Source organism: Papilio xuthus, unplaced genomic scaffold (genome assembly GCF_000836235.2).
Source record: "Papilio xuthus unplaced genomic scaffold, Pxut_1.1 DF825946.1, whole genome shotgun sequence".
Classification (NCBI taxonomy): domain Eukaryota; kingdom Metazoa; phylum Arthropoda; class Insecta; order Lepidoptera; family Papilionidae; genus Papilio; species Papilio xuthus.
In genome coordinates, this window is record NW_013532703.1 from 11,784,977 (window position 1) to 11,808,186 (window position 23,210).

The 23,210-nt window shown below is 35.5% G+C and overlaps 4 protein-coding genes across 7 annotated transcripts; 2 read left to right on the forward strand and 2 right to left on the reverse strand.

The window, feature by feature from the left end:
- Positions 1–111: 111 nt before the first annotated feature.
- ari-2 (E3 ubiquitin-protein ligase ari-2) lies at positions 112–3,235 on the reverse strand. Its single transcript, XM_013320365.1, has 8 exons — positions 2,851–3,235; positions 2,518–2,764; positions 2,102–2,277; positions 1,745–1,930; positions 1,313–1,498; positions 965–1,081; positions 643–795; positions 112–370 (listed from the first exon to the last, which is right to left on the reverse strand). Exons 1-8 carry the CDS (start codon positions 3,070–3,072, stop codon positions 200–202), a joined length of 1,458 nt encoding a protein of 485 aa, XP_013175819.1. The 5' UTR covers positions 3,073–3,235; the 3' UTR covers positions 112–199.
- Positions 3,236–3,411: 176 nt separating this feature from the next.
- On the forward strand, positions 3,412–9,918 carry Pfk (ATP-dependent 6-phosphofructokinase). 3 transcript variants are annotated; one of them, XM_013321398.1, is made up of 15 exons: positions 3,412–3,499; positions 3,634–3,943; positions 4,279–4,483; positions 4,569–4,723; positions 4,801–4,909; positions 5,966–6,154; positions 6,424–6,567; positions 6,645–6,779; positions 6,990–7,153; positions 7,323–7,464; positions 7,539–7,721; positions 7,833–7,902; positions 8,061–8,285; positions 8,575–8,776; positions 8,993–9,918. In XM_013321398.1, exons 2-15 carry the CDS (start codon positions 3,660–3,662, stop codon positions 9,132–9,134), a joined length of 2,349 nt encoding a protein of 782 aa, XP_013176852.1. In that variant the 5' UTR covers positions 3,412–3,499; positions 3,634–3,659; the 3' UTR covers positions 9,135–9,918. The 3 variants fall into 3 exon arrangements, with proteins under 3 accessions (XP_013176852.1, XP_013176853.1, XP_013176851.1); XM_013321399.1 differs by lacking the exon at positions 4,801–4,909 and adding an exon at positions 5,009–5,117; XM_013321397.1 differs by lacking the exon at positions 4,801–4,909 and adding an exon at positions 5,336–5,444.
- A 482-nt stretch (positions 9,919–10,400) lies between these two features.
- On the forward strand, positions 10,401–17,740 carry RpII215 (RNA polymerase II subunit RpII215). The gene is made up of 7 exons (XM_013320997.1): positions 10,401–10,523; positions 10,863–11,132; positions 11,217–11,523; positions 11,700–11,991; positions 12,204–15,631; positions 15,742–15,933; positions 16,020–17,740. The coding sequence occupies exons 1-7, from the start codon at positions 10,443–10,445 to the stop codon at positions 17,162–17,164; spliced, it is 5,715 nt and encodes a 1,904-aa protein (XP_013176451.1). The 5' UTR covers positions 10,401–10,442; the 3' UTR covers positions 17,165–17,740.
- Positions 17,741–18,414: 674 nt separating this feature from the next.
- On the reverse strand, positions 18,415–22,476 carry nAChRbeta1 (nicotinic acetylcholine receptor beta1). Of its 2 annotated transcripts, none has more exons than XM_013320386.1 (9): positions 22,407–22,476; positions 21,703–21,839; positions 21,268–21,422; positions 20,910–21,000; positions 20,460–20,807; positions 20,190–20,383; positions 19,888–20,046; positions 19,326–19,566; positions 18,415–19,238 (listed from the first exon to the last, which is right to left on the reverse strand). In XM_013320386.1, exons 1-9 carry the CDS (start codon positions 22,465–22,467, stop codon positions 19,074–19,076), a joined length of 1,551 nt encoding a protein of 516 aa, XP_013175840.1. In that variant the 5' UTR covers positions 22,468–22,476; the 3' UTR covers positions 18,415–19,073. The 2 variants fall into 2 exon arrangements, with proteins under 2 accessions (XP_013175840.1, XP_013175839.1); XM_013320385.1 differs by having other exon boundaries at positions 19,326–19,587.
- Between the last annotated feature and the right edge of the window lie 734 nt (positions 22,477–23,210).

Below are 23,210 nucleotides of genomic sequence, written 5' to 3' on the forward strand. Positions count from 1 at the left end.
AATTATGTGTAATTGGTATGAACTAATACAGAATTTATAAAGTTAAAAATAAAAATTCATACACAGCATTATCTATTTTATTGCAAATCCATGTTAATAAATATACTTTGGCAAAAAAAATCTTAGCTTTTATTATACAAAGATCCTCCATTGACATACTCTTTACATATAAATTAAATTAAAATGCCTTTGATGCTCCTTAAACTTTACTACTAGAGGCATTGGTTGTATTAAATTCTAAAAAGTCCTTGAGCAATGTCGTTCGTCGTTTTTCAGCGATGTCCATTTGGTTTTCTAAGTCCCCGCGATGAGTCGTCTCCGCTCTTTCCACCTTCCATGAGAGATTTTCTATTTCAGCTTCCAACTGAGCCTAGATGTAATAACAAAGTTATTTAAAACAACATAAATCACGCCTGTATTCCAGAGGTGTAGACAGAGAGCACAGGCTTCCATTTTGGTCCTGATATACCTTTCTCTTCGCCATACATTCCCATAGAAATATGTAGATTTTGGGGAATACCACCTCTTCGTCAATAAGTCTAATTATTTAACAATTATAATATTATAACTAAAGCCACTAGAAAGTTGATGACAGAGGTTTTTCTATGTTTGATTAGAGTAGACAAGAGTTTTTATTTTTACCTGTTGGTATTCAAAGAGTTCCTTCCTTGGTCCAACCTCCATATAATATGCAAAAGGGTATGTGTATTGAAGTGTGTAGCGACACCGTTTTAACAAGCGCGCCGAGTCCCAAAGATATTGCCAGTCTATCCAGGTACCCTCTCCTGCCATTACCTAACAATCAATTTCTTTTTACTGAGATGTGACAAGCAAAACATTAATAAAATACTATGATTAATAGTAATCAGGTTCACTAGCAAATATTTACGTAATTATTTTGGCCAAAAAAAAATTGTCCGAATCATTTTAATAATATACAGAATAGATGTTCCTTTTCTATTACCTTTCGATTGATACGAGTTTTTAAACAAGCTAAAGTTTGTTCTTCTAGTTTCAATGATCTAGCATGATTTTCCCATCGTTCATAATAATGTAAATATTTCTTAAGTGCTTCTCTAGCCTGAAATTAGAAAAAAGTTTCATTTATATCACAATACTTATTAATATTTTAAATATAAACAGGTAGTTTAAGTTACCAATGAAGCACCCTTGAACAAAGTAATATTTAAAGTGGACATAAACATATGGAACTAATTATAAATTTAGATACACTCTATTCATAAATTTGTTCCTATATTTAGTCTTATTGAATTTCCTAGCAATATTGCTTTTATCTATGTGAGTAGCTTACCTGAGCATGTTGGTTATCATTAATTAAATTAGGATCTTCTTTGTAGCGACTGCATTCATAATATTCAGAGCCATGAGACTTCCAATCCCCCAAGCAGACCCAACAAAAATCATATCGGCAAGCCCCACACTGCATATGATTACATCCCCCATTTTTCTCAATACAAATTTGACATTTAGGACAGTCCTGTATTTAAAAAAGAAAAATAATTTTACTTTTAATAGTCTTTTCAAAGAATATAAACTCATGATTTATATAGAGATGACATAATGTTTTGATGCCACCTCTACAAAAATATAAATATTATTTTTAGACATTTTTTAAAAAGTAAGCATAAGAAATTGTTTGTCTTCTTCAATAATAAAGTGACAGATTTGTATTAAATGGAAATCTGAATTTTTTATATTCAATTTTGTGACTTGTGTTACAAACCTTTGTATGAGCACTAATATAATTAGCAGTCTCTGAGTCATCAGCACATTTTGTCAGCCACTTGCGAATGGTGGCACAGTCAGTGGGTGCATGATGCGGTGCTCCACATGTGAAGCATGTCAGTAACTCACAGCCTAAGCATTCAACACGTCGAGCACCTTCCCGTGCAACGGCGTGATAAATCCACTGCAAATAAAATATTTTCATAAGATATTTACTAAGAGACTTATTAGCAGATAGGTTAAACTATAAAATTTATATATCTATACAATGACTTTTTCATTTATAGTTTTGTTTTATTTTGTGAGTGTTTTCCAGTGTAACTATGTAAAAAGGTTTAATAAAATATTTGCAAACCTGACAATTTGGACCAGGACAAAATCTCAGTTCCGGATGTGACTTCACGTGGTCCTTAAACATGAATTGCTGGTAGCGCTCTCGCAGAGTCGGATTTGTTACATGAGAAAGAACAAAGTCCTCGGGCGCCAACACCTCACATTCTTGTGCCATACATTGTATATTATTTGAAACACCTGGAAATAATAATTACAATTGTATGGTATGATAGAAAAACTTATAGACTCTCCCTATCTTTATCTTTTAAGAAATCTCATAAGACATGTTGCTTCCTTACAGCAATTAAATTGAACAGGCAAAGAAATAAAGTATTTAAACTAGAAATATAAATTGTAGGATAGTAATGGTTTTATTTTAAACATTTTTAGAAAACTACAATCAAATAAAATACATAAGAAAAGGAGTAAGAGTAATACCTTGCATTATTTGTACTTCAAAGTGTGTTGTCCAACATTCATTACAAAAGTAATGTCCGCAAGCCAATGCACTGTACTTATGAATAGGTGGTGAAGTGGCACATATGGCACACACTTTTATACTTGAATAGACTTGAACTGAAGGAACTCTAGGCTTTACATGACTGTACATTAATACTTCATTTGAATTCTCTTTATATTTGTTAATAATTTCTTGAGCATTCCATTCATATGCATGCAGAATAACCTGAAATATTTTAAAGTATCCGTATTACTGAGTTTACAAAAGGTTAGTATCAATTTTAATGGGAAATTTCATAATTAAAAAAATACCTTAGCAAGCGAAGGTGTTATGTGAAGGCTATTGCTAAGTAATTCAATAGACTCATTTAGCAATTTTTCTACTTCTTCTACTTTTAAGCAAGAGAATACAAAATATTCCGGGTCGGCTTTACTACGATCTACTGTTTCCATGTCACAGTCGTCTTGTCCTCCGTAGTAATCGTAGTCGTCGCCATCGTTGTCCGAATATTCCATATCAGATTCCGCCGACATGTTATCTATATTTATTATGTAGCTAGCTTGGAAAAGAAATATGTATCACAACATTTGGAAGTTAATGCTTAGAGAAAATAAACATAGGAAATCTGTAAAATGTTTTCTATTCGTTCCACTATTTTCCATCAAATTAAAAATCAAAGAGCAAAATAGGAGGTCTGTGGTCTATGTCAAAGAATATTTAAATAAACCATAAACCACCAACGTAGATTTAAACACAGATTATAATACCAATACCAACTGCTGTCAATATTTGCCAATCTTTTCGGGGGATTGAAGTATCGATTCACGTAGAAATCGATTTTAAAATAAAGTTCATGTCACATCACTAAACCTATTTACCCTCTCATGTCAAGTAAAGGTCACCTTGATAAGTTCACCTTCTCACGTACTTTATTTTATAAACGGTTTTAAATTTTTTGTGGTGTGTATATAATTCCTATATTATTTAAATCAACGTTCAAAACATGTTAAAATATTTTGAAACAGTGGGGTGTTATTTTTTTTGGTTTTATATGAATATTGATCAAAACTGATCAATTAATATTACATTTTCAGGTGATACTTTGTAATCAGATCTAAAAATGGATATAGCATCAACACAAAAATTTATTGAGAGAGGTGCCCATAAGGGCAAGGGCCTCGCTGTTTTTACCAGTGGTGGCGACTCTCAGGGCATGAATGCCGCAGTACGGTCGGTGGTACGAATGGGTATTTATTTAGGTTGTAAAGTTTACTTTATCCGCGAGGGCTACCAAGGAATGGTAGATGGTGGTGATAACATTGAAGAAGCCAACTGGTCATCCGTTAGCTCTATAATTCATAAAGGTGGCACTATAATTGGATCCGCACGGTGCATGGACTTCATGTGAGTATTTCTTTTGTTTTCTATTTATAATCTTCAATTGTTAAGTATCGTTAGTGTATAGTGTGTATAGTACTTTCTTTGTTTTAATAAAAGGCATATGTTTCATGTTGCAACTACAGTTACACATGGTGGAATATGTTCTATGTTTAGATTATCCAAACAATTGCTAATTATTTATGTTGATATGATATTATATCTACATTTTCCAATATCGAAAGTATTATTTAGAATATTTGTAAACAATTTTTTGTAGTTATACTTAGGATAAACAGTATAATATTTGTATGAAAAGTCTTATAAACAGTCTTAGATTTTAAGGCATCTTTTTATTACAGCAAAAGAGAAGGTCGCCTGAAAGCTGCTTTTAATTTAGTGACGCGTGGTATAACTAATTTGGTTGTGATTGGTGGTGATGGGTCCCTCACAGGAGCAAATCTTTTCCGTCAGGAATGGTCTAGTTTGCTGGATGAGTTACTGGCAAATAATAAAATTACCAAAGATCAAAGAGAGAAATATAAATATCTACACATTGCTGGCATGGTGAGTTTTAACATAACTTGCATTGTCAGTGTGCTGTACCTAAATTTTTTTTAATAGAAAAGTATATTTATAATATTTTTTCTAGGTAGGTTCTATTGATAATGATTTCTGTGGTACAGATATGACAATAGGAACTGATTCTGCGTTGCATCGTATTATTGAAGCTATTGATGCCATTGTAAGCACTGCATATTCACATCAAAGAACATTTATTATGGAAGTTATGGGAAGACATTGCGGGTAAGATTAAATATTATTTTGATTTTGTTAAAATAATCAAAAATAGAACATGTAATAATGGTTATATATTGAAATAGATATCTGGCTATAGTCACAGCCTTGGCATCAGAAGCAGATTTTGTGTTTATACCAGAAGCGCCACCTTCAGTTGACTGGAGAGATAAACTTTGTGATAAATTAGAACAGGCAAGCGATGCTAGCAAACATTGTACCCTTGTTTTTTGTTTCCTTTTTTTGTTACAAACACAGCTATTGGTTCCTATCCTTGACTTACAAATCCTTTAGTTTTCTTGCAGTTTATACAGCACTTTGTACGGATGCTACTTATAGTTTTATTTGCGAAGACCCAGCGCCCCTCAATTGGGAAAAAAAGTTGTGTACAAAGATAGCTGAGGCAAGAATATTTTTTTTGTATTTATGGGAGCAGGATCACTTTTTAATGTTTCATTTCACTGTTCTAAATTTATGGCATAATCTATAATTGTGGCATTTGTCAGTAGTCAAGTTATGGAAATCAATTTGATCTGTAAAATCTTCACCTCTACTTCATATTTCACATCCTAATTGGCTTCATATGCATGGACCATTATGTTCGGATGCTGCTTGTTGCAGTTATCTGGCATTAGTGGCTGCTCTGGCTTGCGAGGCAGACCAAGTATTTATCCCTGAGGACCCTGTTCCCAATAATTGGGTTGAAAAACTTTGCAAAAGATTACAGCAGGTATGCAGATTTAATTGAGTGGCACTGTGTAACTTGTAACACACAATAGTATTTACATGGCAAATAATTGGCAATATTGTTGGATTAACTTTATTATTTTCTTCTCGATAATCTGTTTTGGATTCAAAGCTATTTTGTTTATGTTAGCTTCTTATTTTCCTGAAATCTTTAGTTTATGCTGCAGCTTTTGATTTATATATTCTTCTAGCTTTTATTGTGTGTTAGCAGTTAATGCTTCTTGGGTGAGGTGATTCCTTAAAATCGCTTTTTTACTTGATTTGATACAAAGACAATGGTAGTACGTATGATTAATATGCTTAATAATAATATTATAGAAATAAACCTATTTAAACAATACAGCCGAAGAACACTTCGCATAAACAGCATGTGCATGTTACTTTTATTCGATGCTACATGCATATTGCTTAATCAATCCCTTTGTTTTTTTTACTAACGGGTTAATGTATTGTAGTTAATTTATTTAATAGTATATAAAATATCATTGCGATTAAATAATTTAGGAAAGAAAATCGGGACAGCGTCTTAATATTATCATAGTCGCGGAAGGTGCAATTGATCGTGAAGGAAAACCTATCACAGCCGAGCTTGTGAAGAAAGTCGTTGTGGATAATCTTCAACAAGACACGCGTATCACCGTACTGGGTCACGTACAGCGTGGTGGTTCACCATCTGCATTTGACAGAATTTTGGTAAGCAAGTATTAGAACTAATCATGTAATCTGCATGTAGTTTACTTTACGTAACACGAACGAACAAGCAGCAACCTGATTTCGTAATATACTAGCTAGGCAACCGTTGCCCATAGATGCGTCATATCCTATACGTCTCAAAAACCACTGCCTTTCCCATAATTTTCTTACAAATTACTTACAATTATGGGCTCTACTACTGCTAGGATAATATCTTATATAATCTATGTATAATAACAGTAACAATATAAATATAGTACTTATAACAGGGTTGTCGTATGGGAGCCGAAGCTGTTATGGCATTGATGGAAGCCACCCCTGAAACAGAGTCTTGTGTTGTTACTTTGGATGGTAATCAAGCTGTGCGTCTACCTCTTATGGAATGTGTACGTCGAACTAAAGCAGTTTCTCAGGTATGCTAAGTTCTTACAGTTTTATGGATTTTGCATTTAAATTATTGCAGTTGATTCATGATGTTACATTTTTGTAGGCAATGGCAGATAAGAATTGGGATTTAGCGGTACAATTGCGCGGGCGCAGTTTTGCACGCAACTTAGAAACATACAAGATGTTAACCCGTTTGAAACCCCCTAAGGAAGCGTTTGATGAATCTGGTAAACCATCCGTAAGTAAAAATAAAAAGTCACTAACAACTCTACTCATTATTTAATCAAACATTAAAAATATATAATTTATCAAGACAACAAATACATATGTCAATTTTGACAATAAAAATAGTGTTGTGACAAAGAATCGGCTTAGTGTTAATCGATAAATCACATCGATTATGATGTGGTAACTCGTGGTAAGTAATTCTTTGTTTTGTTGTTGTTAGGAAGGCTACACTTTAGCCGTGATGCACGTTGGTGCGCCGGCGTGTGGCATGAACGCGGCCGTGCGCTCCTTTGTACGGAACTGCATATATCGCGGTGACACCGTCCTGGGAATACACGATGGTATCGAAGGGTTCATCAGTGGAAACATCGTGAAGATGGATTGGTAATTTATTTTTATTTTATCATACCAGTAATAAAACTAACTTTTAAAGTTAAGATTGCCGCTTTGCAAAGTTCATTCTCTTAACTATCGAATTCTACAAAACATTGACTTGTTATTTAAACAGTTTCGCGAACACTTTTTAAATAATCTTTTTGCCATTCCTATATAGGTCAGACGTAACCGGTTGGGTGGCTCAGGGAGGCGCCTTTTTAGGTACAAAGCGCACTCTACCTGGTGACAAGAAGGGGGAGATCGCTGCACGTATCAAACAATTTAATATTCAAGGTCTCCTTATCATCGGTGGATTCGAGGTACATCTTCATTCAATTTGATATAATTTTTTTTAAAAAAGAAATGTGTTTATGTATTTATTTCTGTATTTCAGGCGTATCAAGCAGGTGTGGAGTTGTATGAATCACGGTCGCAGTTCCCCGAGTTCTGTATCCCCTTGGTCGTGATACCTTCCACGATCAGCAACAACGTGCCCGGCACTGACTTCTCTCTCGGCGCAGACACGGCTCTTAACGAAATTACAGAGATTTGCGATCGTATCCGTCAATCTGCTCAAGTTAGTACTTCGATGAATCATCAATTTAAAGATGTTAAATTTAATTTTTATTACTTTAACTATGGACTACGTTAATATCCTTCTATATTTTCCGTATAATTATGCTTTCAGGGAACCAAACGCCGTGTCTTCGTGATCGAGACTATGGGAGGGTACTGCGGCTACTTAGCGACTCTGGCTGGTACGTTTAATATTTTTACCATGTTATCTATGAATTTGGTAATTTCTTTTATATGATCCTCCTCAAATAATAATTTAATTAATAAGATAAATAAGATATTTTTTCAGAAACTCTTAAGATTTATTTCTTAGTTCCATTAAGTGTTTGTTTTTGAAAAGGTTTGGCGGGAGGCGCCGACGCAGCGTATATCTATGAGGAGAAGTTCTCCATCAAGGACTTGCAGCAAGACGTGTACCACATGGCGTCCAAGATGACGGGCGGCATCCAGCGCGGCCTCATCCTGCGCAACGAGAAGGCAAACGACAACTACAATACTGAGTTTATTTACCGCTTATATTCTGAAGAGGGCAAAGGCCTCTTTACTGCTCGAATGAATGTCCTTGGTTAGTATCATTTTCAAAATCTAACTATGAAAAAATACAAAATCCATCGAATATTTTTTTTCTCAATCTATTTATCCTATCGAAATAAAATTTCTTTAAATTTAATTGATAACACTGCAGTGAACTTAATGCACTGTTTACATTATTCCAGTCCAGCAATCGAATCCAACACAGAGTTGGCTCGTTAGGCTGGAATGATGTAAACAGGGTATAATATTGTTATACATATATCAATAAAAATGTCGCAGCAGTTGAATTCTGTGATAATATTTAACAATTTGTCACTCAGGTCACATGCAACAGGGAGGTTCCCCCACGCCCTTCGATCGCAACATGGGAACAAAGATGGCGGCCAAGTGCTTGCACTGGCTAGTAGAAAACATTCAGAAGGGGCCTGCCAACACGCCTGATTCCGCTTGTTTACTTGGAGTTGTTAAGCGCCAGTATAAATTTACACCTCTTGAAGATCTCAAAGCGCAAACTAACTTCGCGTAAGTAATCTGTAGCATACCAATCAAAATAAATATTTTTCTTTTTGTCCAACTGACAGGAGGGTAATGATTATCGTGGGTATGTATAAAACATAATAAGTATTTATAAATTATCATGCCCTTTTAGCATCCTGTTGACCAGATTTTGAGTGCAAACTGCTATTCAGTGTTAATCAGTGTTGACCCTTAGTAAACATGTACTATTTTGACTTTCAGACAGAGAATACCAAAGCAGCAGTGGTGGATGAAACTTCGTCCTTTACTCCGTATATTGGCCAAGCACGACTCTACCTACGAAGAGGAAGGAATGTACATGACTGTCGAACAGGGAGAAATCGACTCCGAAAATGTTATATAACTTTTTCCACCTTTTAAGGAGATCTCCAACGGTTTTCTTATTAATTTTTGAATGAATATTGCCATATATCTCGAAATTACTCACATACCCATTTGGTAGGAATTTTTTTTAATTAGCTAGTGATATGCATTTTTGTAGCTTTTTGTATTGATTTTCATAGTTATTTGTAGAAATAATTTTATTTTTATTAGTTAAAATACTCGGTGTAGTGAGTATAGTACTGCTTAGAATTATAGTAATTATATAATTTTATGTATATTTGGCCAAAGGGCATGTTGCAGATGTCATTAATATCTTAGAAAAAGTTAAACATACTTTCAAATTTTATTCACTTTAAACTCTGGACTTTACTTTATGGAACGTTGTTTATATTTTGTATACACCTTTTTAAGACTTAACGATTAAATAATCAATTGCTACTTAGTTTTATCAACTTTTTGTATTGTTTTTGATACAGGTATTGCAATGGTATTTGTTTCAATTTGTCTAGTTATTAACTATTCCATCCTAAACTTTCAAATTGTAAGTTTACAATATCTAGTCTAGCCCATCGTATAATTGTTATATGGTGTGTAAAAAACGGTTGCTTTACCTCTGAGAATGTTCCATGGTAACCTGTATCAGTATTTTATGACATTATTTTAGCAATTGGTTTAGAAAGTTAAAATAATTTATTTGCAGAAATTAATCATTATACGAATAAAGACAAAAATTATAAATATGTAGTTATATAAAGTGTTACTTCATAAATTATGTTTTATGATATTAAAATGTGCTTTATCAATAGTAAATTGTTTCATTGACCTTAACAATATTTAAGTTGAAAACACTACTTAAAATTGCTTTGCATTAGTAGTTTTAATAAGTTGAGGCGTGGCAATACTGACTAATATTTAATAGAATAACGAGAGTTTAGAGGTCAGAGCCATAAAAGTACAAATCGATTTTTTATACTTAAGAGAATTATCTGCAGTTCCATGGAAATTACTACCAATCGAAAAGTGTAATAACCGACATTGCCAAATAGTATTCAACTCATCCGTCGTGTCAGTTTTCAAATTAAAACTTTTACTTTTATGTATATTTTACAATAGTCCTTTATTTTTTACAATATTTCGAGTTAAAAATAAATAATAAATCTTTTTAGACTTCCAATAAAATAAAATCCATCATTTTTATTGTTATTATAGCAGCAACACTGAAAAAGTGACGACTTCGCAACAAAAAGTTGTTCTTGTAAATTTCAGTAGCAACACTGGTATTCACTATGTGCAGATTGTGCAGTGACATGTCGCTCTTGTGCTCAAAATGGCCACCACGAACGATTCGAAGGCGCCTTTGCGCCAAGTTAAAAGAGTACAATTTGGTATATTATCACCAGATGAAATCGTAAGTTTTCTTAAAACATTGCTATAAACAGAAATTTTCGAAATATAGTATATAATTCTACGTTGGAAGTAGTAAAACCTGTGTTTGCCATATTTTTTGTTTCCTGCTCTGTTCATTGATTTGTTCATGGCACTTTCGTAAATGTGATGTAAATTTTCCTTATCAAAGTATAGAGAATTTCCCGTTATAATCGCAAATAAGACCTTTTTTTACCATAAACTGCTATTAAAATTTCAGTTTTGTGATCTTATAATAACTTGTACAACATTAGAATGTAACGACGACATTAACGAGATAACACTTCACAATGATTTTTTTACACTATTGACTAAATTTTAGCGACGTATGTCCGTCACCGAAGGGGGCATTCGCTTTCCCGAAACTATGGAAGGCGGAAGGCCGAAGCTTGGCGGACTTATGGATCCACGACAGGGGGTGATTGACAGGAATGCCAGGTGTCAAACCTGTGCTGGAAATATGACCGAGTGTCCTGGTCACTTCGGACATATCGATTTAGCTAAACCAGTATTTCACATTGGTTTCATTACAAAGACTATAAAAATCTTGCGATGTGTTTGTTTCTACTGCTCAAAACTGCTTGTTAACCCGGTAAATTTACTATTATTTTATATTTTACATATTACTTTGTTTAATAAAACATAGCGTATATAACCTTACAATTTTTATTTTAAGACAAATCCAAAGATAAAAGAAGTAGTTATGAAATCAAAGGGACAGCCACGTAAGAGATTGACATATGTGTACGACCTTTGCAAAGGTAAAAATATTTGCGAGGGTGGTGAAGACATGGATATTGGCAAAGAAGGTGAAGAAGGTAAAAGAGGGTCTGGACATGGAGGTTGTGGTCACTACCAACCATCTATTAGACGTCAAGGCTTAGATCTAACTGCTGAATGGAAACATGCAAATGAAGATACACAAGAAAAGAAAATAATAATAACAGCGGAGAGAGTGTGGGAGATACTCAAACACATCACAGGTACAAATTTTTTTTTTTGGAAAACAAAATAAAGGTTTTTAACTTAACAGACTTTATAACCATTACAAAACTTTACCCATGTGTTGTTTTATTTCTTTATATTGAATAATTGTTATTTTATAAAAAAAATAGTATTAACTTCTTGGATGGTTTTTTAATTGGATCATGTTTTTTAGATGAGGAATCATTTATATTGGGGATGGATCCCAAATTTGCCAGACCGGACTGGATGATTGTGACAGTTTTGCCTGTACCACCATTGTCAGTGAGACCAGCTGTTGTCATGTTTGGTGCTGCAAAAAATCAAGATGACTTGACTCATAAACTTGCTGACATTATTAAGGCAAATAATGAATTGATGAGGAATGAACAGCTGGGTGCTGCAGCTCATGTTCTTGCTGAAAACATAAGATTGTTACAATTTCATGTAGCCACATTTGTAGACAATGATATGCCGGGCATGCCTAAGTGAGTGGTACTAAGTTTATAATAACATGTAATATTAATATTTGTAGCCTGACCAGGATGTAAGAATAACTTTAAATGCCATGATTTTGTTTGACATTTGATATTTATATAGGCCTCCACACATCATTGTTTTCTATTTTCTTAGGCTAAAACTTCTATAATAATTTTTGTAATCATTCCAAAAAGTTATATCTTTTTTTTATTTCTTTCAGAGCCATGCAGAAATCTGGAAAACCTCTAAAAGCGATCAAAGCTCGGCTGAAAGGAAAAGAAGGAAGAATAAGAGGAAATCTTATGGGAAAACGTGTAGATTTTTCAGCTCGTACTGTCATTACACCTGATCCAAATTTACGTATCGATCAAGTTGGTGTACCTCGGTCAATCGCTCAAAATTTAACATTCCCAGAGCTTGTCACCCCTTTTAATATTGACAGAATGCAAGAGTTGGTTAGAAGAGGAAATGCTCAGTATCCTGGTGCTAAATACATCGTACGCGATAATGGGGAAAGAATTGATCTTAGATTCCATCCAAAACCTTCGGATCTACATTTGCAGTATGGATACAAAGTTGAGCGACATTTACGAGATGATGATTTGGTTATATTCAACCGGCAACCTACCCTCCACAAGATGAGTATGATGGGTCACAGGGTGAAAGTGCTACCTTGGTCAACATTCCGTATGAATTTGAGTTGTACATCTCCTTACAATGCTGATTTTGATGGTGATGAAATGAATCTACATGTTCCACAGTCTATGGAAACTCGTGCAGAAGTTGAAAATATTCATATCACACCTCGACAAATTATTACACCACAAGCAAATAAACCTGTTATGGGTATTGTACAAGATACATTAACTGCTGTCAGGAAAATGACAAAACGAGATGTGTTTCTCACTAAAGAACAAGTTATGAATCTCCTTATGTTCTTACCTACATGGGATGGTAAGATTCCCCAGCCATGTATTTTGAAGCCACAACCTCTGTGGACTGGTAAACAGATATTTACTTTAATCATTCCGGGAAATGTAAATATGATACGAACACACTCAACCCATCCCGATGAAGAAGATGATGGACCGTATAAATGGATATCACCAGGTGATACAAAAGTTGTTGTGGAACATGGTGAATTGCTTATGGGTATCCTTTGTAAGAAATCATTGGGTGCTTCAGCAGGTTCTTTGCTTCACATTTGTATGTTGGAGTTAGGCCATGAAACTGCTGGCCGATTTTATGGTAATATTCAGACGGTTATCAATAATTGGTTGTTACTGGAGGGCCATTCCATCGGTATTGGTGATACTATTGCTGATCCACAAACATACCAAGAAATTCAGCGTGCCATTGTAAAGGCCAAAGATGATGTCATAGAAGTTATACAGAAAGCTCATAATATGGAACTGGAGCCAACTCCAGGTAACACTTTGAGACAGACCTTTGAAAATCAAGTAAATCGTATTCTAAACGACGCTCGTGACAAAACTGGTGGTTCAGCTAAGAAGTCTCTTACTGAGTACAACAACCTTAAGGCTATGGTAGTTGCAGGTTCTAAAGGTTCAAATATTAATATATCTCAAGTTATTGCTTGTGTGGGTCAGCAAAACGTTGAAGGTAAACGTATACCATTTGGCTTCAGAAAGCGAACATTGCCACATTTTATAAAAGACGATTACGGTCCTGAATCCAGAGGCTTTGTAGAAAATTCATATCTTGCCGGCTTGACACCATCGGAGTTCTATTTTCACGCTATGGGTGGTCGTGAAGGTCTTATTGATACTGCTGTGAAAACTGCTGAGACTGGATACATTCAACGTCGTTTGATAAAGGCTATGGAGTCCGTAATGGTACATTACGATGGAACGGTCCGTAACTCTGTCGGGCAATTGATTCAGTTACGTTATGGCGAGGATGGTCTGGCTGGAGAAACTGTAGAATTCCAGAACTTACCTACTGTGAAACTGTCCAACAAAGCTTTTGAAAAGAAATTCAAATTTGATCCTTCCAATGAGAGATACCTGAAACGAATTTTCAACGAAGATATTATTAAAGAGTTGACCGAGTCCGGATACGTAATATCTGATCTTGAAAGTGAATGGGAGCAGTTATCAAAGGACAGAGAAATATTGAGACAAATCTTCCCTAGCGGTGAATCCAAGGTCGTACTTCCTTGTAATTTCAAGAGAATGATATGGAATGTACAGAAGATTTTCCATATTAACAAACGAATGCCAACGGACTTAAGTCCTATCAAGGTCATACAAGGAGTGAAAGATTTGTTGAAGAAATGTGTTATTGTAGCAGGAGAAGATCGCTTATCTAAGCAGGCCAATGAGAATGCTACACTTCTGTTCCAATGTTTAGTAAGATCAACATTGTGTACGAAATTTGTATCGGAAGAATACCGTTTGTCCAGTGAAGCTTTCGAATGGCTTATTGGAGAAATCGAAACTCGTTTCCAGCAGGCTCAAGTAAATCCAGGAGAAATGGTTGGAGCTTTAGCTGCACAGTCACTCGGAGAACCTGCCACTCAGATGACATTGAACACTTTCCACTTTGCTGGTGTATCATCCAAAAACGTAACACTTGGTGTACCGCGATTGAAGGAAATCATTAACATATCTAAGAAACCAAAAGCGCCGTCTCTTACCGTATTTCTGACGGGTGGCGCCGCTCGAGACGCTGAAAAAGCTAAGAATGTTCTCTGCAGATTGGAACATACAACTTTACGAAAGGTTACTGCAAATACAGCAATCTACTATGACCCAGATCCACAAAATACAGTTATTGCTGAAGATCAAGAATTTGTTAATGTTTACTATGAGATGCCTGACTTCGATCCCACTAAGATATCGCCTTGGCTCTTGCGTATTGAATTAGATCGCAAGAGGATGACGGATAAGAAATTGACTATGGAACAGATTGCAGAAAAAATTAATGCCGGTTTTGGAGATGATTTGAACTGCATATTCAACGACGATAACGCTGAGAAACTTGTACTTCGTATAAGAATTATGAATAACGAAGAGAGTAAATTCCAAGATAATGATGAAGAGACTGTTGACAAAATGGAAGATGACATGTTCCTTCGTTGTATTGAAGCCAATATGTTGTCTGACATGACACTTCAAGGCATTGAAGCTATTGCCAAGGTATACATGCATTTACCACAGACTGAAGCGAAAAAGCGAATTATTATCACGGAACAAGGTGAATTTAAGGCAATCGCTGAATGGCTACTGGAAACTGATGGTACATCACTTATGAAAGTCCTTTCCGAAAGAGACGTTGATCCGATACGAACATTTTCTAACGACATTTGTGAAATTTTCCAAGTGCTTGGTATCGAAGCTGTGCGAAAATCAGTAGAAAAGGAAATGAATGCCGTGTTGCAGTTCTACGGTCTATATGTAAACTATCGCCATCTTGCTTTGCTTTGTGACGTGATGACAGCAAAGGGTCACCTCATGGCTATCACCCGTCACGGCATTAACAGACAAGACACTGGAGCCCTAATGAGATGTTCATTCGAAGAAACAGTGGACGTTTTACTAGACGCAGCCAGTCATGCCGAAGTGGATCCAATGAGAGGAGTATCAGAAAATATAATCATGGGACAGTTGCCCAGAATGGGGACAGGTAAGATATTCTTATTTTGTACAGAATTATATCGGCTTCCTTAATGCTTTGTTTCGAACTAAATCAACATTTAAATCAAGATAAATTAACTAAATTTGCGATATTTTCAGGATGTTTTGACTTACTACTTGATGCAGAAAAATGTAAACATGGAATGGAAATGGGAGGTCTTGGCGTAGGCATGGGTGTTGGTGCAGGAATGTACTTTGGTGTTGGAACACCGTCTATGACACCATTAATGACACCATGGTCTACTCAGAACACACCAGGGTATGGAAGCAGTGTATGGTCACCCGGTCAAGGTAATTACATTTCAATTTTGATTTACCTAAAGTTATAATTTGTTTTAAAATAACACAAAATCTAATTATGTTTTACTTTTTTACAGTTGGCAGTAGTATGACTCCTGGTGGTCCGTCGTTCTCGCCATCTGGTGCATCGGACGCTTCTGGTCTCTCACCAGCTTACAGTGCCTGGTCTTCACAGCCAGGTTCACCAGGATCACCTGGACCACCATTGTCACCTTATGCGTCCCCCGCGGGAGCTTCCCCGTCTTATTCTCCGACTAGTCCGGTTTACTCAGGAGCTTCTCCTATACAATCTAATCCTACATCTCCGCATTATTCACCAACCAGTCCTTCGTATTCCCCGACTTCGCCACACTATTCTCCGACGTCGCCAATTTATTCTCCAACTTCCCCAAGTTATTCGCCAACATCGCCAGGTTACTCGCCGACATCGCCTTCGTATTCGCCGACGTCACCCAGTTATTCCCCTACTTCGCCGAGCTATTCTCCCACCAGTCCGGCATATTCACCTACTTCTCCCAGCTACTCTCCCACTTCGCCGAGTTACTCGCCAACGAGTCCCTCGTACTCACCAACAAGCCCGTCCTACTCACCGACGAGCCCTGGGTATTCGCCGACGTCTCCAGGATATTCGCCATCCTCTCCAAGCTATTCGCCTACCAGTCCAGTTTATAGTCCAACGTCGCCGAGTTATTCGCCATCATCGCCAAATTATACACCAAACTGTCCCGCCTATTCTCCATCGAGTCCGTCATATTCTCCGACATCTCCAGCTTATTTACCATCTTCTCCAAAGTATTCACCATCGTCGCCACAATATTCGCCGACATCGCAGAATTATTCGCCGACTTCCCCGTCTCTCGCTGGAGGAAGTCCAACATATTCTCCGACAAGCCCACAATATTCTCCAACGAGCCATCATTATTCACCAACCAGTCCGGCGTATTCACATTCGTCTCCTCAGCACCAGTCAAGTACACCTTATTCCCCGTCATCGCCTAATTATTCTCCTTCTTCGCCTAATTACTCACCTTCGTCTCCGGGCTATTCGCCGTCTTCTACTAAGTATTCACCGACATCGACAACGTATACTCCAACATCTCCAAACTACTCGCCGACCTCCCGCGTGCACTCCCCGGCCTCAGGTGGGGGAACCACTACCTACTCCCCAACTTCACCTACTTATTCTCCTAACTCTCCATCGTATGATGCCGGCGATGATTAATCTGGCGTATATTTAATTTGTAACTATTATAATGTTAGTGAAAATCATAAAAACGTCTCTTTTCTAGTATTGAAAGAGATGGACCGTAATGGTCACCAAAAATATCATTTTTAGTTTCATAAGACAATTTAAAGTAAGGAATAAGTTTTAACGAATGTACTTTAAAGTTTTATTTTTTATTTTTGGGTAAAAAAAATATAAAAAAATCGACATTTGTACAATTAAATTGTTTAATCGCATTAGCTATTTGATTAACTATTTTCTTTATGATTTATTGAATATAAAACCTTGATACCAAAAATGTGGCTCATGGTGAAAACATATGCAATTATTATTGGGTCATTCGCTTCTCTTTAATTTAAAATTGATTTCGTTATTAATAACAATTGTAAGCACACAACAAATTATTGTAGCTTCGATACGGATTTGTGAATGTAATTTTGTTATTGATAACTCAACATTGCAAAACTATGTTACAAAATTGTGTGCCCTTTTATTATATCTTTGTTATATTTCATCGTCAATAAGTATTTTGGTGAAAACATTTTAAAAATTATAGATGTGTAAGTTTTTATTATAAGTTTGTTAAGCAAACATTAATTATATAATTATATTTGTATTGACATAAATAAATAAAAACCGATAAACACCCAATTATTGAGTTTTTCTTTGAACCATGGAAACGAGTAGTTGAAAGGGAAAATACGATACGAAGACACATGGTGTTATTACAAGAACCGCTTTTAATTACTACACTAATTCGTTTTTATAAATAAAAGACGTTTACATATTATTTTATTTATTAATTACAATTAATTAAGAAAGTAAGTTTATTAAATAAAAGTTAAATAAATCTTAAGTTTTAATAGAAACAACAATTCATATTTTATTAACACAATATAATTCTTTTTCGGAAGATCTTGTCGGAAGTCTAAACTTTTTCTAGCCTCGGAAGTCCAGTTTAAAAAGTTGAGCCTTGTTGAATCGAGAAAATCATACATGGATGAAATGGTACACAAATATTGAATAAAAACTAAAAAAAGTATAAAACAGTGCTGTGGATATATGTATTTGTTATCTATTATTTAAATATACTTTATTAGTTGTCTTCGTATACTATGATATGGATTAAAACATATTTAATGATTTAAAAAAAAAAACATTTCATATCATTAGTCCAAAAGTAATAATGGCTGAATATAAAATTAAAAGATATGATTATATTATATTTTTGGCGCAAATAAATTATCTACAAAAAAAAGGAACAGTTAATTAGATAATAAACTTATTAGTATTTACACTTCACCTACTAAGCCGTTTTATGTATTTAAAAGGTGCTTAATCGACTTACATTCAAAATTTATAGGTAATTAGCTAATCTGTTTTTGTAAACTCCAAACACAGCCATTTTATTTACTATTATTAATATTAATAATTAAACACTACAATACGTATAACATACAAACTAAGATAATACTCATTGATTTACTTAATTCTTTAATTTGTGTTATTGTTAAAATATTCAAAACAAAATACTATTGGACCAAAATACACGCAGATGTTAGTCGCCAACCTTAAATACTTAGAATATTGCCATTATGTTAGTATAGTATGGATTTATTATTTTATATTCAAGATAATAAGTCCGTGTTCACAAAAACTGGGTACTGTTTGTTAGCAATCCAATTACCTACATACAGTAGGCGCCGATTTCATCCTAGTATATTTTTATCAAGTAATAAAAATGTTGAAACAAATGTTAAAGTATTGCTCCATTAAAACTTTACCGCTTACGAGTGAGCAAAAACCGCCATTGAGAATCTTATAATACCTAAGTGTAAAAATTATTTGGAAGCCTATATACGATGTTTTATTCATGTATTATTAGGTCTAAGTTTTTAACTATTGTTTATTTTCCTCTATATATTTCAATGATACGATCTTGATCGACATATTCAAATATGTGCGGAGCATCCATTAGGATTCCTATCGTGCCGGCTGTTGTTACTATGAAGAAAATGTACAGCTGTAGCCTGTCGATCACCATTGCGACGTACTTCCAATCTTCGCGCGTCTGAAATATGTACATGTTTTATTTAATTGCCAATTCATTTCCGTCCTATCGAACAGGAATTGAAAGTGAATGCTAATTTTAACTTACCTGAATATACAGATCCTCGTTTCGCAAGTGTTCTGCTATGAATTCGACCGCTTCAGTTGCTTTGGCTGCCTCAGGTGAGAGCAGTAAAGAATCGGAGCTCTCAGATTCTCTCCTCTCGCCGAGTCCCAGACCGCCCAGAGCGCCGAGCCCGCCGAGCGCGCCTACCTCGCCACCGCCCGCAGCGCGGTTGATCTTGCAGTTCGGATGATGAAGATCAGACAACTCCATCGCCTCCATTTTGCTTTGTTTCGATCCAATTGCGCTGTCGAATTAGTTTCCTAAGTTCATTTTATAAATGCTTGAAACTAAATTATGCAAAGCATGAATAGCCAGAAGTATAAGATTAATTACCGGCCAATAAATGTTTACATAATTATGTTTAACATAATGGTTTAATCAATCCGTAACTTAATCTACAAGTTTAAAATTTTTCCAATTGTTACGTGAAAAATTCTTTCGAGATCCAATTCAAGCTCTACAATTTGTGTCGTCAGAATTTGCCATTCCACTTAACCTTCATACAGGCATATCAGTGTCATTATTATGGCTTAAAATGCATTACCTAATATGTTTGGGAAGATCGTGTGGTGCGGCGGCGTGGGGCGGCGCGCCCATGCCTGGCATTTCCATCATCCACCGGAGGCGGGTCTTGCGCGGTCGACGCATGAGCAGCGCTGTAGGCAGGTAGTGCAGGAACACGCTTCGTATCCAAAGAGGCATCCTGCCAGACACAAATATTGTGCATATTGACAAAACAAACATACCTATTCCTAACCCAGTTCTTATCTAGAAATAATCCAATCGGTATTCACGTAACTGGCTCCTTAGCCCCATTTAATGTATCAAAAATACTTAAAAACAAACCTGTGAGTCCTCGGTCCTCGGAAGTTCCAGTTTATGATAATAACGGTGACTAGGATACTGACAGTATTCATAATGAATGTGAACAGTAAGTATTTAGCGATGAGCGGCAGTACTAATGATGTCGGTGGCAGGATTTTCGACACGAGCAGTAAAAACACGACGAGTGACAGTAAAATGCTTATGCCCAATGTAACCTGAAAGAAACACCAATGTTATAATGAAAATTGTATATACGAAAAAATAATCTTCAATTGTTGAATGTTGAATTACCTTTTCCCCGGCCTCAGCTGGTAGATAAAAAACTAAAACACATAGGAACGATATAAGTACAGTTGGTAAGATCAAGTTAACGGTGTAGAATAGAGTCTTTCTTCGTATTATGATGTAAAAAGTAATATCGGTCTCAGTAGGATGGTTGCCTTCGTAAATGTTTAGATATGCTGGTACTTCTATAATGTCCCAAGTTCCAGACTTCCAGTAGTCAGATAAGTCAACAAAGTTCTTGTTATTGTAGAGTGCCAGCGAAACTTGGTCGCCGTTGAAAGTCCACGAGCCGAACTTCATAATGCACGTTTGTTGATCAAAGGGAAAGTAGGTTACGTCGATAGTGCATGAACTCTGAAAGAATAAGTTAATTTTTAATAAAGAACAGAGTCCAAGTCTATTTATCCATTGTAATCGGGGAAATAATTTGTAATTAACCATGTTTTGACCATGTACCTGATAAATGGCCGGTGGCACCCAGAGCACTTCCCCGTTTGGATAAATGAGAACGTTAGATTTGTACCGCACTTCGTAGTTCCCATCGGCGCTGTTAACAATTCATTTAAAAATAAGTTTATCCTTGTCAGAATAATATAAATCATAGAAAACATATGTGTCCTAGAATATACTAGAAGTTGAAAGAACCATCGCATTGTGCAATCTTATTTTCATAAAAAAAAATGTGTATGAGAAAGTAAGATATAAATAAAATCCAGTTATTATAGACTGAATGTGACTCAAATCTTTCAAATAAGTCCGATACTTCCAAGAGATGACCAGTCTTAGCAGTTCCATAATGTTAATGTTATCTTACTTGTTGAACAACACAATGTCCGGTTTCCAGACTTTGTCCGGCGGCAGACGCAGCACGCCAATGCCCCCGTAGTCAGCCTCGTCCCACATCAGCTGATAGTCCATCCACACCAGGCGCAGCCACACGTTCGATTTCATTATTTGATTTTTCTCGTTCTGGAAACGATTAAGAAAATAATAAAAATTATTGCAATATACATCCGATTTCCCTTTCTATGTTTTCATCCTTACATTTGGTTTTTAGCTTGTCATAAGATTTTTTTGTAGTTTAATTATTTAATTAAGATGTAAAGCCATAGAACTAAACACTAGTTCTTCGTAGATCTGGAAATCCGCGTAAACAAGTCATCCGTTTATGTATTAATTTCGATGTATATTATAAAACCGTTTTATTAAATAGATGATACTTTTATTTTAAATGTAAAAGTGTACTTACAACATTGATAAGCTGTACGAACGCGAGTCCAAAGCGCACGTCCACTTTCTGTGTCATATTTTGCACTGGGCGGATGAGTTTGTTGTATCCGCGGAACAGATCTCGCACCAAACGCTCCTCGTCTTCGGAACACCATCCTGCCAAATGAAATATACATATGAAATGAGACGTCCAATTAAAATATTCATTACTTTAATTGATTTAATTTTAATTAACATCATAATATTGGAGATAATGCGCTGTGCAAATTGTGTAAGAATTCGATCTGTTTCTTTAATATATATTCTCCTCCATTCAAGTCTTTTCTAGAATATTTAATTTGGTGTGAATATATTGCCACCTAACGCACTACGCCGAGATGTTATACATTGAGATTCATCTGATGCTGTTCGAGTCAGATCAATAAGAGGAGCAAGCGAGATAAAATCTCTACAATATTCACATATAAAATTTTCACTTCAGAACGCCGTTATATTAATTCGCACTTATTTATTGAAGATTTTAAATGCTGAACTATAGCATTTTGAACATAAATATGAATTTATTTATTTTAGATAAATGTATTTGGAGACGTTATAATGTTACTTTTAATTTTAATAAGTAATATTCTAAATAATCTCAATTATAATAGTAGGTAAATTAAACATTAGAGTTTGATAGATGGTAAGAACCTAAGCTAAGGTTTTGAATATATCGTAGTGTACCTGAATACAGTATGGCGAGCAGGGCTGCAACCAGCAAGGGTCCGCGCGAGCCGGCCCTCATGGCGGCTTGGCGGCGCGCACTGACGCACTCGCCGCGTCCCGCCTTCCCACGGCGCAGACAAACTGCAGGGCCGCACCAATATTACCTTTTTATTTAAAATTTTTAAATTGTCAATAAGTATATTATAAGATGCTGTGTATTTTAGAAAATTCCAAGTCTGTGTAAATACACAGTTTGTTAAATAAGGTATTTTTGACAACTATAATAGTCACCAAATATTGTTCCTCTTTTTCTCTCTTCTTTAGGAATGTTGTCTGTGATTATACATATATAAATATATGTCTAATGTATATGTACCATTTTAAAATAGTTGTTACTCATTTATTGATGTACTTACTTCTTAGGAGCTAAATGTAACGTTCATGCAAAATCAATTTCGGTATGTGTTTCAACTCTGGCTCATGTCAAGGTGTCGGGCACAAGCTTTTGTAAAAAATATAGTTACTATGTGCTGTTCCAGACACTATTCTATGTGTATGCTAAATTTCATTTAGATACATATCTACCGTTTACGTAACCGTTTTGGAGTTATCCGCTAAAACACCCTTCCATTTTAACTTTCGTATTTATAATATTGGTAAAATTATGTCGAGTAACATGTAATTAAGTAATTGGGTATTGGTAGAGTCAGCAGCAATAATTGCTGGTTTAGGAATGGTTAGCCTTACCGCTTGACCATTCGACAGGTGAAAAACCTCGACCACACAGAAGGTTCTATGTGTCGTCTTATGGTGTGTGTGTGT

Bases quoted from the DNA above. Each gene is read 5' to 3' on its own strand.
- ari-2 (XM_013320365.1), bottom strand. From the start codon at position 3,072: ATGTCGGCGGAATCTGATATGGAATATTCGGACAACGATGGCGACGAC. The intron at 1,082-1,312 runs GTAAGCTACTCA...TTCTAATTTCAG, and splicing joins ATGATAACCAACATGCTCAG to GCTAGAGAAGCACTTAAGAA. The intron at 371-642 runs GTAAAAATAAAA...TATTACATCTAG, and splicing joins AACTCTTTGAATACCAACAG to GCTCAGTTGGAAGCTGAAAT.
- Pfk (XM_013321398.1), top strand. From the start codon at position 3,660: ATGGATATAGCATCAACACAAAAATTTATTGAGAGAGGTGCCCATAAG. The intron at 4,724-4,800 runs GTAAGATTAAAT...ATATTGAAATAG, and splicing joins GTTATGGGAAGACATTGCGG to ATATCTGGCTATAGTCACAG. The intron at 6,155-6,423 runs GTAAGCAAGTAT...TACTTATAACAG, and splicing joins CTGCATTTGACAGAATTTTG to GGTTGTCGTATGGGAGCCGA.
- RpII215 (XM_013320997.1), top strand. From the start codon at position 10,443: ATGGCCACCACGAACGATTCGAAGGCGCCTTTGCGCCAAGTTAAAAGA. The intron at 10,524-10,862 runs GTAAGTTTTCTT...ACTAAATTTTAG, and splicing joins TATTATCACCAGATGAAATC to CGACGTATGTCCGTCACCGA. The intron at 15,632-15,741 runs GTAAGATATTCT...CGATATTTTCAG, and splicing joins GTTGCCCAGAATGGGGACAG to GATGTTTTGACTTACTACTT.
- nAChRbeta1 (XM_013320385.1), bottom strand. From the start codon at position 22,467: ATGAGGGCCGGCTCGCGCGGACCCTTGCTGGTTGCAGCCCTGCTCGCC. The intron at 21,001-21,267 runs GTAAGATAACAT...AATTGTTAACAG, and splicing joins GACATTGTGTTGTTCAACAA to CGCCGATGGGAACTACGAAG. The intron at 19,588-19,887 runs GTAATGCATTTT...CTAATTCGACAG, and splicing joins GATCTTCCCAAACATATTAG to CGCAATTGGATCGAAACAAA.